Below are 15,462 nucleotides of genomic sequence, written 5' to 3' on the forward strand. Positions count from 1 at the left end.
AGAGATAATAATATTTAATAAGTCTGGAGCCAAATTGTGATGGGCATGAAATGCCAAAAAGAGAAGTTCGGATTTTATCCAGCAGGTAATTGGGAGCTATTGGAGTTTATTAACTAGAAGAGTGATATGGTCAAACTTGTGATGTAGGAAAATAATTTTGGCTTCTGTGTGGAAGGGGATAGATGAGAGAGGGGAATGACTTGAGAAAGAGACTGGTATAAATAACCCAGGAGAGAGGGAAGTGAGCAGAGTCCTAAAGACATTTAGTTTAGGGCAAGGAAAGGTTGTAATAAAATAGCAAATATCATCCAGGGAAATCTGCTGAAGACACTTTGTAATCAAATGCATAACTGGGATCCATCTTACCTGTATGTTGAGTTATATAGCCACATAAGTGATATTGTAGTTTGAAAGGCATGGGGAAAATTCTTCCTGTTCTCAATTTTCCATAGAAATCTTTTTTTCTCTTAACTACCACTGATGCCTCATTTCTATTACATTATAAATTTGGTCTTTGAGACTAAGACCTACTTCATGTCAAGAAACAAAAGCCACTCACAGAGGTAGCATTTTAAATTATCAGTCATTAATACTTTAGCGTGAATAACTTTATCACCATCTTTCCAATGTGAGATTTAATCAAAGCTATCAAGAGAGAAATCCATAGCATTAGATTGTAAGGGCAAGATGTAAAAACATGAGCAGTATGCTTAAACAAAGGGTTCTGTACTTTCATCAAAGGTCTCATCTATTGTCACCACTCAAGGAATTAAATAGGATCCTTTCCCTTAAATTTCCACCTTGGGACAACAGCTGTGTGCTATTAGCACTTCTCTTCCATTGTGAGTTATCAGAATACCACAAACTCAATCAACTATTAAGAATACAAGCCTTACCTTGAACTATTAAGAGCTCAAGATTTAATTGGCTATTCTGAGGGGAGTGTCAGGAAAATCATATGTAGGTGGGCAAATTACAGATTGATCTCATAGTTCTAGAATTCAGCTTTGTCCAACTTAACTAACACCTGGGTTTGGCTTCTGTTCTAATTTTCCTTAGACCACCCCCCAGGACAGGCAAATTCTCATTTTCAGGAACTAAAGGAAGTAAGGTGGCTTTGGTGGCTAGTTCTCCAGCTACAGCTCTGGAGATCAAACTAAAACTACTTCCCCTAAAGCAATGGAAGGCCTCAGTTGGTTGCTCCTCCACTTGGTTGGTTTCCCTTCCACTCACCTACCCTTCCCCACCCTCCAACCCCCACTACGTATGACTATGAGATGCTCAGGGCAGCTAGGTAGTAAATTAGATAGATTGCCAGGCCTGAAGTCAGGAAGACTTGCCTTCCTGAGTTCAAATCTAGCCTCAGACACTTACTAGCTGTGTGATCTTGGGCAAGTCACTTAACCCTGCTTGCCTCAATTTCCTCATCTGCAAATGAGCTGGAGAAGGAAATGACATTCCAGTAAAGAAAACCCCAAATGGGATCACAAAGTGTTAGATGCAGCTGAGCAACACAAGATGGTCTGACTTTACACAATTTCTTTAATAACACATTTCTTCTTCCAAATCTTGACAGCTAACCCATCTGACCTACTCATCATTTTTCTATTGTCTTCCTGCCCACCTCCAAAGAAAGCAGTTTACTAACTGCACAGTTACATTTACAAGCCAAGAACATTTACATAAATTAGCTGACTTGTGGCCCTAATGGAAATACACCTACATTTAAAGAGGTGGGCTATTCATCTGAGGAGCCTGTTATGGGAGGTACTAGGTAAGTGTTATGAGTGTGGAGATAATGAAAAGGATGGTGAGCAAACCTTCTGACTTAACCATTCTATCTTGACCTCGTTCTCTATTTTTTTTAAGGTTGATGTTTTGAAACCTAAAGCTATGTTAAAGTATTATGGGAAGATGCCTAAGCTGGGAGTGGGGAGGAAAGGAGGAAGTAAGAAGGAAGTCAGAAGACCCAAGAAGATTCAAATTCTAATCCCTGCTCTTCCAACCAACTGTGATTTTGTGCAAATTATTATATGTGTAGTGTGAGAGAGTATCTGATTTACCTTCAAAGGCTCTTCCACTTTTTAACTGTGCAATCTTAGGCAAATTATTTTACCCTAGCACAGTCCTCCTCATTGAGTTCTTCTGAAAAAGGGTCTCAAGAAGGTGATTGAACAGTTTGGATAAAGTAAGTGCCATTTGGAAACACTGAAACAGATAAATGAGGGGGGTGGAACTAGATGATCTCTGAAGTCTTTCTTTTTTTAGCTCAAAAAACCATAATACTGTGATCTCTGCACTTCAGTTTACTCATCTACAACATGAAGGATTTAAAACAGATTACCTCTAAATTCCCTTCCAGCAATGCCATTCCACACTTTCTGTTAATTGACCATTTCCAGCCCCCAACAGTGAAAATTATTCCTTCACGTGGATACACAGACACACAGACACACACACACACAGACATACACACACACACACACACACACACACACACACACACACACACACACACCCCTCCATTTCTTTTCTTTAAGGCTATGGGGTTAAGTGACTTGCTCAGGGTCACACAGTTAGTAAGTATCTGAGGCTTTATTTGAACTCAGGTCCTCTTCAGGGCTGGTGTCCTAGCCACTGTACCATTTAGCTGCCCCACAAAGTTCCATTTCAATGTCACTATCTATACTTCTTTCAAAGGGAAAAAATGTGGTTGAAGAATATGTAAAAAAAAATTCAATTTAAATATTATTCAGTAATGCTACATATTTAAACCAACTCTATATACTCTGAAAGTACATAAGTGGAGATCTTTTCACAACTAGATAATTTAAGCAAAAATGTATTTGAAACTTCAAAAAAAATGCCCTAGAGTCTCAAGTGACTCGTTGTCTTCAAATGCAGAAACATTAAGTTCAAAGCCAACAGAAACTCATGATAAGATTTTTTTTAAATGCTTCCAGCCAAACGATGACTGCAAACAAGCACGTAGGTAACTTGAACACTTGGGTCATTTGAGGTTGAGGTACAATTACTATATATTCAGTAAAATCTCTAACAGGACAATGGATATACATGCACTTTGATCATACTAGCAAGAGTGTTTCTTTTTACTTCCATTCTCAATGAAAGATTTGTGGCAAATGATTATTTTGCTACATTTTAAGGAAGTGGCCCCTTAAAAGGGTGATAGTGGCTACTACTGAGAGGTGAGCATGTTTGAAACAGACTACAGAAACAAAATAACAGATGATAATAAGATCTTAAATTTACAGCTGTTTCAAATGGAAAAGGGATCATAGAGGTCTCCTAGGCTACCACCTCATTTTACAGATTTGGAAAATGAGGCTAGAGAAATGACATGACTTGTACAAGGAGACATAATCAGTATTCAAATATGGGTTCTCTGACTATAATCCCTAAATATTTCTCCTGCTTTAAATATGCCAAATAGAACATCATTATAAGAATAAAACAAATTCCAAGAAGAAATCTGGTCTTCTAAAATGGATAATACATGTATTATATTATTAATTTGTCTATTTACACTATTTCATCAGTATGAAGAGCTACCTATAAGTGTGGAAACTCCTTCAACAAATACAGTTTAGGAATTGGTTCATAGTTAATAGTCTTAGGGGATTATCCAGGGGCACTGAGAGGTGAGTGACTTGTCCAAGGTTACACAGCCAGTACGTATCAGAGGCAATACTTGAACTAAGCTCTTCCTGTTTCCCAAGTCAAACCTCGAACCACTACTCCACAATACCTCTCATGGTATATTTTAGAAACAACCAAGTTATTAAGTTAGGCATACAAAAATTAAAAAATATAAACAATTCTCATCTATATAGCAATATAGTCAGATAGTCTCAAAGACAAACATCTCAGAATCTCTAGATAAAGAGTAAGGGGTGGTTCACTTAGTCTGAAGAATTTTAAGAGATAATTGAGAGGCTGTGAGGCATGTACAAATTAAGCCTCAGCTAAAGCTCAAGTTCCCTCATCTGTAAAATGGGGAGAATATTTGCACCACTTACCTCACTGTATTGCTGTGGGAAAAGCACTCAGTAAAACTCCTAGCTCTCTCTCAGTTACTGCTATGACTACCTTTGTTGTATTGGAGGTTCAGGTAAAAGTAATTCTAGGCCTTTCTCCTTTGTTCAATTCCCAAGGTTACTAATTTCTTCCATATATGTGTATGTGTGTATGTATATATGTATGTATATGTGTATGTATATATGTATGTGTGTGTATATGTGTGTGTGTGTATATATATATATATTTCTTAAAATCTGACTTTTGTACAATGTTTCTCCCTTCTCATTTGTGACATCTTTAGATATCAACATTTTCTGTGACAATATAAGAGGGAATAGGATAAAGGAAATTTTGGTTAGAGAGTTACAGTCACTGGTTGTAAGGGTAGGGTGGGAGTATGGGGGGAGTTGCAAGTCCTTGAAATGAACTTGATTCATGAGACAGGAGAGGAAAAGGAAAAAAGTTTAGCATGGGAGCAAATGGAGTAAAGAGAAAAGTGGAGGAAATTATAGCACAGTAAGTATGCATATCGATTTAGAAATTTAAAAGTGCTCTTACATCTGTTATCTTCATTCTTATTCTATTAGGTCCAATTCAAAGAGTTCATCTGGTTGAACACTCATTTTACAGATGAAAAAACTGATGCTCAGGAATGACATGTCCAAGGTCACACAGCTAGTTAGTAACAACATTGTAGCTAGAACTCAGTTCAGCGCTCTCTTGACATTAAATCAAATTGCCTCTCAGAATTATTATATGAGATGGATTGGGTAGGTATTGCCATCCCCATTTTACAGGTGAGGAAACACAAGTATAGTAAGATTAAGTAAATTCCTCAAAATCATATAACATTTGGTGGCAGATTGGGAATAGGACCAAGGTCTCCTAACTCCAAGTTAAAAGTGTTTCCCACTACATCATACTAGAAAGAGAAGAAAGGAGTGGGGGGAGTAAACTTCTATTTTGTTTGGTTTCTTTATTGCTTTGTAAAATTCACAAAAATGTATGCATAGAATCAAAAGCCTGAGAATAATTTCTAATCAATGTACTTACCCCATAAACTTGTTGTATAGAAAAGAGAACAATTACAAGCGACCTGATAAAAAGAAAAAGCCAGTTTAGTTTAAATTGTTCGCTCTGATGCAAAACAAAATAGAAAAGAATAATGATGGTGAATTTACAGGAGCCTCTCCTCATCCCTATAGATTCATTGTCACTAGCAGTACAAGAAGACACAAACTCTCAGAGCTGGTGCTCTGCCACTCACTACCTCCATCTTCTTTCCTGTTTTCAATGACCTCTTCTGCTTCTGCTCTGGGTTTAGCATTTTGCTAGGTGCTGTAGACCATATAAAGTAAAGGATATGGTCCCTATCCTCAATGAGCTTATGATTGTGTTTGGAAAACTAGACAAACATAAAACAACTGGGGGGAAATGGAACACAACATATCTAAGTGCTAAATTATATGGGTCAGACCCTTAAGTACTGCTGGAATGTAGAGTCAACAGTGAGGGCTGATGTAGCCAGTGAAAGCTTCAGGCAGAAGCAGAGGGGTGGGTTGAGGGTAGCATAGGCTAGGTTTTGAAAGCTAGGTGATGACATTCCAGGCAAGGGGGAAAAAAAGCATAGTGAAAGAACATGACCTGAAAGTTCAAGGAGTGGGAGATGAGACTTGATTTATTAGACAACAGGGAATTATTCTAAGTTTTGAATAGAAGATTGATATGAAAAAAGCAGAATTTTATGCATTGGTTGTTATAAAATATTACTGTGACACAAGAAAAGATGACTGGAGATTTCTAAGAAGCATGGGAAGACTTATATGAACTGACACAGAGTGAAATAAGTAGAACCAGGAAAACAAAATGTATATAATGATTGAGTAAACAGAAAGAAAAAAAAAAAGAGAATCTGAATGCTTAAGTGGAGGGAAAACTGCCCCTTTTCCTGTTGACAGAGGTGGGTACCACCCACCAAATTTTCCGTACACCATCAGTTATGTGATGTTTTGATTGCTTTTGCTGGGCTGTTTTTTTTTCTTTCTCTTTTTAATTCCACCCCCCCCTTTTTTTTACAAGGGATAGCTCACTGGGTAGGAGTGGGGAGCAAGAGATATATTGAAAATAAAGGTGACATAAAATAAATAAGATCAATAAAACAATAAAAATGATTTCAAAATAGCATACATTTATCTATGTTTTATGGTTAACAAAATATTTTCACTCCCATAATCTCATTTCATCTCACAAAAACCTGTGAGGGGAGGCAGCTAGGTGGCACAGTGGGATAGAGCACCGGCCCTGGAGTCAGGAGGACCTGAGTTCAAATCTGGTCTCAGACACATAATACTCACTAGCTGTGTAACTCTGGGCAAGTCCCTTAACTTCAATTACCTCACCAAAAAACAACCTACCAAAAAAAAAAAACCCAACAGCCTTGGAGGTAGGTAGTCTAAGTATTATTCCTATTTTAGATATGAAGAAAGCAAGGTACAGACTTATATGATCATAGACAGAATTGAAAGGGACCTGAGAAATCATCTAATCTGACCCCTTTATTTCACAAATGAGACAAGAAAGGTTCAGAGTTTGCCCAAAGATGCCAACATAGTAAATGGCATCATTGGGATTTGAAACCATGCTATCTGATTATATGACCAAAGCTCTACCATGGCGCCTTAAGTGACTTATTCAAGGATCCCTCCCCCCTTTTTTTTGCCCATTCATTTTTTCTCTCTTTCTTCCAAAGACTTTTGTCTTAAGTGAATATTCTTTGCCCACTCTTAATGCAATATCCCTGAGTTGCTGATAAGCTCAATTTAAATATATGAAGGCAAAGGAGAATCTAAGACATATGTTGAAAAACTAGGGGTCTAGTAGAGGACCGTAATTTGCTGTCAATGGTTTGTTTTTATTTAAATGCATTCTATATAGGGAGCTCTTTATCCTATAATAAAATCTTGCAATTTCATACCTGGCTAATTTGGAATATATGAAAATTCCCAAAAGAACTAAGTTGGCATTGGCCTCTATCCACCAGCAAATCAAAGCACAAACACAGGAGGTGTGTGGAGAGAGGGTGATGTTTCAATATTTAAGAAAGTAAACTTGGAACACAGATTTGTAAGTTACTACTCAGTTTACTCTCAGCCATGGCTAACTAGTGGATGAGTACACTTTTGTATAGCAGTTAGTTTTCATATTCATTGTCTCCTTCTATTCTTGCAAGAACCCTGTGAGATGGTAGGGCACTTATCCCCATTTTACTGATGAAAAAGTAAGGTCTCTGAGAGGAAATGATTTGCCCAAGTCACAGCTAGCAGAGGCAGAGTTAGAAACATATCTTCTCATCAGTCAAATGTCACTTTTATTAAACCAAAATGCTTCTAAATAGCCAGTTCCTATTGCAGTATGTAATTGAAAGTAGTGAAATTCTAATTCCCCATAAAAATAACCAATAATGTGGACTTTTCTTCAGTCTTTTTCTGTAATTAGTACAAATAAGTAAGATTCTAATCTGGACTCATTCTGCATAGCTCCAGAGGCATGAATAAGGACTAGTGGAACCTAGTTACTAAGGGGCAAATTTTAAGTAAATATAATAGGTGGGGGTGGGGGAGTTGTCTATGTCCCAGACACTATACTAAGTGCTTCACATGTATTATTTCATTTGATCCTCACAACAAACCTGAGAGGCAGATGCTGATAGTTGAGGAAACTGAGGCAAACAGAAGTTAAGTGACTTCCCCAGGATCACACAGCTAGTAAGTATCTGAGACTGGATCTGAATTCAGGTCGATTCCATCCCAGCAATCTGTCCACTGTGTTACCTACTGCAGAATATTCTCACAAATAACTCTGTCCAGCATTAAAATGAACTAATTCATAATGCCTTTGGGCTAATTCTTTGTCTGTGTATACTCCAGCAACTAGCACAGAATCTGGCATGTAGTAGGTACTTAATGAATACTTGTTGATTGACTGATTGATGAAGCAATGAGTTCCACCAGTGTTAAAAAAAAAAAAAGCTGGACAGCCTTTTGTGCATCTTGTGAAGAAGATTTATATACTGGTCAAAGAGTCCAACTTAATGACATGTGAAGTCCTTTATAAGTTTGGTTTTCTCAGTTTTTCAAAGGAAATCCCTTACGCCTCTTCTCCAGCAAAATTGGGTGATTTACCTAATTTTCATAATTTTTGTAATGATTTAACTTTCATAATATATTCTGTTATTGACTAAAGGTTTTGGATTTGATTTGTCAGGTTCAGCCTCACACCAGCACAATGAAATGCATTGTCTCAACTACTTTAGCTATGAGGGAAATGCAGCATTGAGGAGATATACAAATTATTCTGTAGTCAGAGGGAATTACAGGCAGAGTTGCAATTTAAACTCCAATTTTAACACATATAAAACATTTGAAAAGCTTAAAGGATTATATATATGCATATATACACACATATGCATATATAAATATACACATATATGCATATATAAATATACACTATATGTAGTCCTTTATATATGTGTATGCATGTATGTATATATGGCAGGTGTTAATGTTATTAATGTTATTATTGCTTTCTTTGTCTACTGAGTTATGTTATATTTTAACTGATGACAACACTGCTTTTTAATTAATATTTAAAAGGGAAAAAAAAGGTCTGCTCAGGAATTAAATGATAAAAAGCCTTCCACCACAGTGCGAATAAAGTAGGCATTAGGTTACCTTAAATTTATAGGATTCATTTTTACAAAAGCAGAAAGCATGCAAGTAACAGTTGTCTATATAATGCCCAGGTCTCAGAGAAGGCAGTATATAAAAACAGATGGGCACAGCCATGACACTTACCAAGGACCCATTACAAACTGTTTAAGCCATCTGAAAGAGTACTTCATTAATGCCATTTGCACTAATGACTTTCCATTCAGGTCTTCACTTCCTATAAAGGTCCTCAGTCAGTCTTTCTTTCCATTCACACGAATCTTGTCTCTAAGCGAGAACCTACGTAGTCCTGCTTTGATATCTGTATATATTAAGAAGAAAAATTCCCTTAAAAACATTATGTTTGCTGTTGATTATTCATTATTTCATTATTCATATTATAATGAGCAAAAGATCCTTTAGAGGACACATTCAACAAACAGCCTTTTTGAAGAATTACCTTACTCTCTTCCTGTGGGACATTTAAATTGAATAAAAATTATTGGGAGAAATCATATTCATGCTTAATTGGCTTTCTTTTTTTAACATGCAATCACCAAGTACCTTAACTTGGAAAAACTTTAGAGATCTAGTCCAACCTCCTACCTTATAGGCAGAGCAACTGAGGCCCAGAAAAGTACAATAACTTGGCCAAAGTAATACAAAAAATTAGTGGTAGAGGTCATATGAAAATATACATGCACATATGTGTATATGAATATATGTGCATATATACATATGTGTATGATTTATATTATGAACATATGTGTATGTAGAGGTATGCATGCATATATACATATCTACATACACACACACACACATATATATATACATATATATATTTTTGGAGCAATAGGGACATGGATACCCAGTACTACAAATATCACATACATCAACCCAGTGTTTAAGTTTGCCAACCTTTTTGTGCATGTGAAATTCTCCTGGCTTTTTATACTTTCTTGTTGCCTGGGAATAATTTTCTTTCCCTTTGGAAAATCCAATGAAAATCGACTACTCAGCAGGCATTCCTTACATGCTTACCAAGTTCTGGGCACTGTGGTAGGTGCTGGAGATACAAGAAAATAAATCAAACAGTCCCCATCCTCAAAGAGCTTCCAGCCTCTGGGGATTATATCATGTATACATAGCAGATCTTTCAACCAAGCTCACAGGAGACATTGACTGTAGAGGCTTAGGAAGAAGTATTGTTGTTGTTTGTCCTTTGTTCTTGAAGAGGACCAAAGACATCAGGAAGATGATGTTGCTACAGGAAAGATAAGCTGATCTTGACCCCCCCACAATCCAACTCACCTCCCCCTCCCACCTTTGAGGGGAAAAAGGATATGCTGGAAGCAGATGGGAGAACTGAGAGAGTAGAGACTTGAGAGTTGGGAAAGCAGAAGCAAATGGGGAGACAGGGGAGATGGGTGTGGTGCAGGCAGGAGGAGGCTACAGAAGCAGAGAAGTGGGCAGCTGATGAGATAAGTCCTAAAAGCCTTTCAGAGAATGGCAGGAATCTAGAGCCCTAAAGAGCAGTAAGAGCCAGCCAATGCGGGGCTGGGAGGAGAGAGAAAGAGAGAGAGAGATAGAGACACAGAAAGACAGGGGCAGAGACACAGAGACAGAGGAAGAGACAAAAAGAGAGAAAGAGACAGAGGGGAGAAACAGAGACAGGGGAGACAGAAAGGAGACAGAGGGAGACAAAAAGAGAGAAAGAGACAGAGAGAGAGAAAGAGAGGAAACATAGAAAGAGGAAGAGAGAAACAGACAGAAAGAGAAACAGAGCAGAGGCAGAAAGAGAGAGAGAGAGGAGAGAGGTAGAGAGAAAGAGAAGGAGGGAGGGGGAGGGAGAGAGAGAAGAGAGATTTATTCTAAGAAGACAGAAAGTTTGCTTCAGATTGAACCTGACAGCTTGAAAGCTAGTTTAGGACAGCAGACAAAGTGGAAGAGAGAGCTGCTGACCTGTGTATGTGTATGTATGTATACATGTACATATACATATACATATATGTACACGGTAATGGAAGGGGGAGGAAGCACTAGCATTTAGGAGGATCAAGAAAGGCCTCATGTAGGAGGTGGCACCTGAGATAAGCTTTAAAGGAAAGCAGAGATTCTAAAAGGATGAGATGAAGAGGAAATGTATTCCAGGCATGGGACACAGTCTATGCAAAGGCACAGAAATTGGAGATCAAATATTACATGTACGGAACAAGCAGAAGGCTAGTTTGGCTGGACTGATGACTACATAAAGGAAAGTGATGTATAATTAAGCGGGAAAGATTAATTCAGGTACTTTATATTTTATTAGATTGGGAAAAGTATATACATATTATTAAACACTGCACATATAATATACTTATATCTACATGAATATGTACATGAAAGTATGCTTAAAAAATTAAATTTAAAGTTTCATCCTTCAATTTAAATGACTGAAAAGGGTAAACATTTGGAAACTTTGTTCCTCAAGGGAATAGCATGAAAACTGAAACAGATGTTGATGATGAAGTTGCAAAAGGCTATTTTTAAATTTCTGGATAAAATCTTGGTAAACTAACTCAATGCTTTATTGACGAGAGACTGGTTTGCCAATTAAGTGGCAGAACAACATTCCAGGAGATAGTTTCCAAACGAACCTGACCAGAAATTAAGTTGTTTGGCAAACTTCTGTTAGGGTCAGCAGACAGATTACTGATCTTTTTCTGTTCACAAACATTTGACTATAAACATTTTTGTCTCAAACACAATTAAACCAATATCCAAAGTAAGAATCAATGATTTCTTATGTATTTAATATGTTGGAGGTGAAAAAGAAATATTCTAATCACTTCTAGCTTTGTTCACTATCTTAAATGAAAAGCTGACATTGTATATCCAAAAAAAGACGATGGTAGTTGATGATTGTAATTTTAACAAAATTACGTAATTAATGGTTATTTTAACAAAAATAAAGCCCTATTGTTGCTATGAGGTGTCTACTAGTTAACCGTAGTGTCTAATCATTGCTTTTGCCATCCATACTGAGACATGGGGAGATCCAAGAGTCCTAAATGAATGGGGCAAGAAAAGAGGGCAAGCTCCTAAAAGTTGTTCTATTATCACCCTCCAATAAACTAAATATATATGGTTTGTGTGTATATACACACATATACACATATATGTACATTATATATATATATATACACATATCTGTATATATCTAAATAAACATATCTATATCTATCTGGTTGTTATTGCATATTCAACATGGCTGATATGAATATTTGACCTCAAAATGGCCTGTGAACTTTGGAGACGTGCTGGAAGAGGAAGTCAAAGACTTATGGTATATCTATATTTCTATCTCTCCCTGAAGATCACCTGAGAAATAAGAGCTTTGAGGTCCCCTTCAGTTTTAAGTCCCATGACCCTATGACCTTATCCCATCCTTCATATCTTCCTTAGTTATTCAGACTTTCCCCTCTACTTGGTTTGCTAATCCATAGTGAATTAAATTTCTTCCAACTGATGCTACTACTTCCTTCTCTTTTCCCTCACCCCCGAATTAGATATACCTAATTCTGAACTGAAGCAGTTTGGTAGCAAAATAGAATTGTGGACCTGGAGTTAGGAAGACCTGAATTCAAATCCTGACTCACATAGTTACTATTATGTTATATATTAGTTACACGCAAGTTTCTGAGCCTCAGTTTCTTCATCTGTAAAATGTGGATGATAAGAGCACCTACCTCATGGGGTCATTTTAAGAATCAGGGAAGTTTATATATGTAAAGTACTTTGTAAACCTTAAAGTGCCACAAATATTAGTTATTATCATTGGGAAAAGGGGCTCATATATTCTAAGAGAAACTTTAGAGAATGGAGTATAGTTGGACTTGGAGCCAAGAAGACCTGAATTTGAAACCTACCTTAGAAGTCTGTACTAGATTATGCCCCAGGAGAATTATTTAACTTCTCTGAAACTCACTTTTTCTATCTCTTCTTGTAAAGACCAAATGAGATACTGTCTATAAAGTGCTTTGCAAACCCTCCAGTGTCATATAACAGTGAGCTATTATTATTATTATTTCAAGTCATTATTATCCTCTGTTTGCCTCAGTTTCCTCATCTGTAAAGTGGAGATGATATTAGCACCTACTTCCTAGGGTTGTTGTGAGGATCAAATGAGATAATTGAAAAGCATTTAGCACAGTTCCTGGCACATAATAAGCACTATGTGTTAGTTATTATTATTATTATTATTGGTGGTGGTGGTGGTATTATTATCCTGATAGATTATTTGTTTTCCCTTATACTTGCTTGCCTATCTGCTTAAATAAGGCCACCCTTCTCCTAGATCTCTGTGGTGCCTGAAATAATTCAGTTTGTGGTGGGCTGACTATTGGTATTTCTCACAGGGCAACTAAGATAAAGGAGCAAAATCACCAACCAATAGAAATGGTTTCCACCCACCATAATAATATTAAGTACCCTAATGATCCACTTAAGTTCTAAAATTTTTCCAACAATAACTTTCTCCTTTCAAGAGGAAAATTTCCAGCTCAAGCAAATGACTAAATATTCCTTTCACTTTAATTTTCTGAGATAAGAACCATTTTAGGATCCCCCATTGAGGAATTTTATTCCCTTAGGAAGCCTGAAAAGTGGCCTTGATGCCTGTTTGCAGACCTCTGTCCACCTTACCCTTCTCTATCCAAGTTAGTGATTCTGGACTCAGCCTTGGCCAAGAAGCTTAAATTGGCTCCTTCATCTGGCTGCCTGGGCTCACCGATAAGGCAGCTGCTTTATCAGCTCAGGGAGCAATCTGATCATTTCCTGACCACCCAGGAATTTCCCCTCTTCCTTTACAAAGTCACATTTTACTGGGGTTTTTTTTGCCTCTAGATATGGTTTCTCATGGGACCACAGCTTCCAGACATTTACATTGTGCCCATTTTTCATGAGCATAATGTTAATGAGACCAATCAATTAACATTCATTTATTAATCACCTACTAAGTATCAGGTATTGTGCTAAGGATTTCCTTTCTCCAAGTCTATGCCGTTCTGTATATTTACAGAATATATAAACAAAAAATATAGGGTATTTTGTGAGGGACAACACTACCATTGGGGGGAATCAGCAAAGGTTTCTGGTAGAAGCTAGTACGTGAGCTGAATCTTGAAGGTAAACAGAGAACCCAAAAGGAAGAGGTAAGGAGGGAGAAGATGCCAGACCCGAAGACAGGAGATAGATTTTCTCATATGAAGAACAGAAGAGCAGGACTGCACCACAGAGTGCATGGGAAGAGAAGATGCATTTATTAAATACCTACTGTGTGCCAAACACTGTACAACTATTTTCTCATTTGATCCCTATAATAACTCCAGAAGGTAGGTGCTATGATTATCCTCCTTTTACAGATGAGGAAACTGAGGCAAACAGAGGTTAAATGACTTGCCTAAAGTCACAAAGCTAGTGTCTGAATCCAGATTTGAATTCAGGTCTTCTTGACTCCAGAACCAGAATTCCATACACTCAACCACCTCACTACCTGGGAGAGAAGGGATAGTAATATGTAAAAAGACTGGAATGGTAGGAAGGGGCTAGGTTGTGAAGGAGTTTAAACACCAAGCATGGGAGTTTGCAGAGATAATAGAGAGCCACTGGAGATTCCTGAATAGGGGGATGACATGACATGCTCAGACCTGTGCTTTAGGAAAGTTACTTTGGTGGCCAGGTGAAGGATGGATTGGAATAGGAAAAGACTGGAGGCAAGGAGGTCAGACAGGAGGCTTGAATTAGAGTGGTTGCCATGAGAGTGGAAAGGGACCTGGTCAAGAGACACTGCGGAGAGAGAAATGGCAAAAATTGGCAGCTGATTGGATCCCTGGGGCTCAAGGATTGCACTGAGGTTGTGAATGTGGGTGAGCAGAAGGATGATGGTGCCCTTCCCAGAAATATGGAAGTTTGGAAACGGAGGGAAAGAGAGTAAGTTCTGTTTGAGACATGATGAGTTTGGAATGCCTGTGGGGTATCCAGTGTGAACTGTCCAATTGGTTGTTCATGATTTGGAATTAGATTTAGGGCCAGAAGGGATTCAACTTTGAGCACAATATGTTTTTCAGTAAATTATCGTGACTGGTTGTTTTTTTTTTAAATGCCATCAACACATCAATACATAAAATGATCAAGTCATTTTATCATAAGTTTTTTTAAAAATTCAATATTATAGAAGTCTGATACAATTAATGGAAAAGTCAGAATTGCTGCATTACTTTTCCTTTGTTAGAGGCAGCCATGGGGTTCGGTGTATAGAGAGCTGGGCCTGGAGTCTGGAAGACCTGAATTCAAATTTGATCTCAGACACTTATTAGCTATGTGATCCTGAGAAAGTCACTTCAACCACTATCTGCCTCAGTTTCCTCATCTGTATAATAGAGTTAACAATAAATAGCACCTACCTCCCAGGGTTATTATGAGGATTAAATGAGATATTTGTAAAATACTTGGCATCTCATAGGTGATTAATAAATGTGTCTTCCCTTTCTTTCACCCTACCCAAAAACACACATTAAAATGGGCAATGCATTTAATATTTTTATTAACAGAAGTATTAACATCAAAAATAAAGTATGAATTAGGAAATAACATAAAAACAATTTTCCAAAGTGCCCTTTCAGATAAACAAGTGTATATATGCATATATACATGCATATATGTGAAATACTTT

The 15,462-nt window shown here is 37.3% G+C and overlaps 1 protein-coding gene across 4 annotated transcripts in view; it reads right to left on the reverse strand.

The window, feature by feature from the left end:
* COL4A4 (collagen type IV alpha 4 chain) overlaps positions 1–15,462 on the reverse strand; it is a 149,794-nt gene that overhangs the window by 123,902 nt on the left and 10,430 nt on the right. For all 4 annotated transcript variants that reach the window (XM_027875990.1, XM_027875991.1, XM_027875989.1 and 1 more), the window contains exons 2-3: positions 8,895–9,069; positions 5,095–5,137 (exon numbers count right to left, since the gene is read on the reverse strand). In XM_027875990.1, the coding sequence (XP_027731791.1) occupies positions 5,095–5,137; positions 8,895–8,950 (99 nt within the window). In that variant the 5' untranslated portion in view covers positions 8,951–9,069. The remainder of the gene's footprint in view (positions 1–5,094; positions 5,138–8,894; positions 9,070–15,462) is intronic.

The sequence above is a fragment of the Vombatus ursinus genome, unplaced genomic scaffold, assembly GCF_900497805.2.
Source record: "Vombatus ursinus unplaced genomic scaffold, bare-nosed wombat genome assembly UNPS02014810.1, whole genome shotgun sequence".
NCBI lineage: Eukaryota > Metazoa > Chordata > Mammalia > Diprotodontia > Vombatidae > Vombatus > Vombatus ursinus.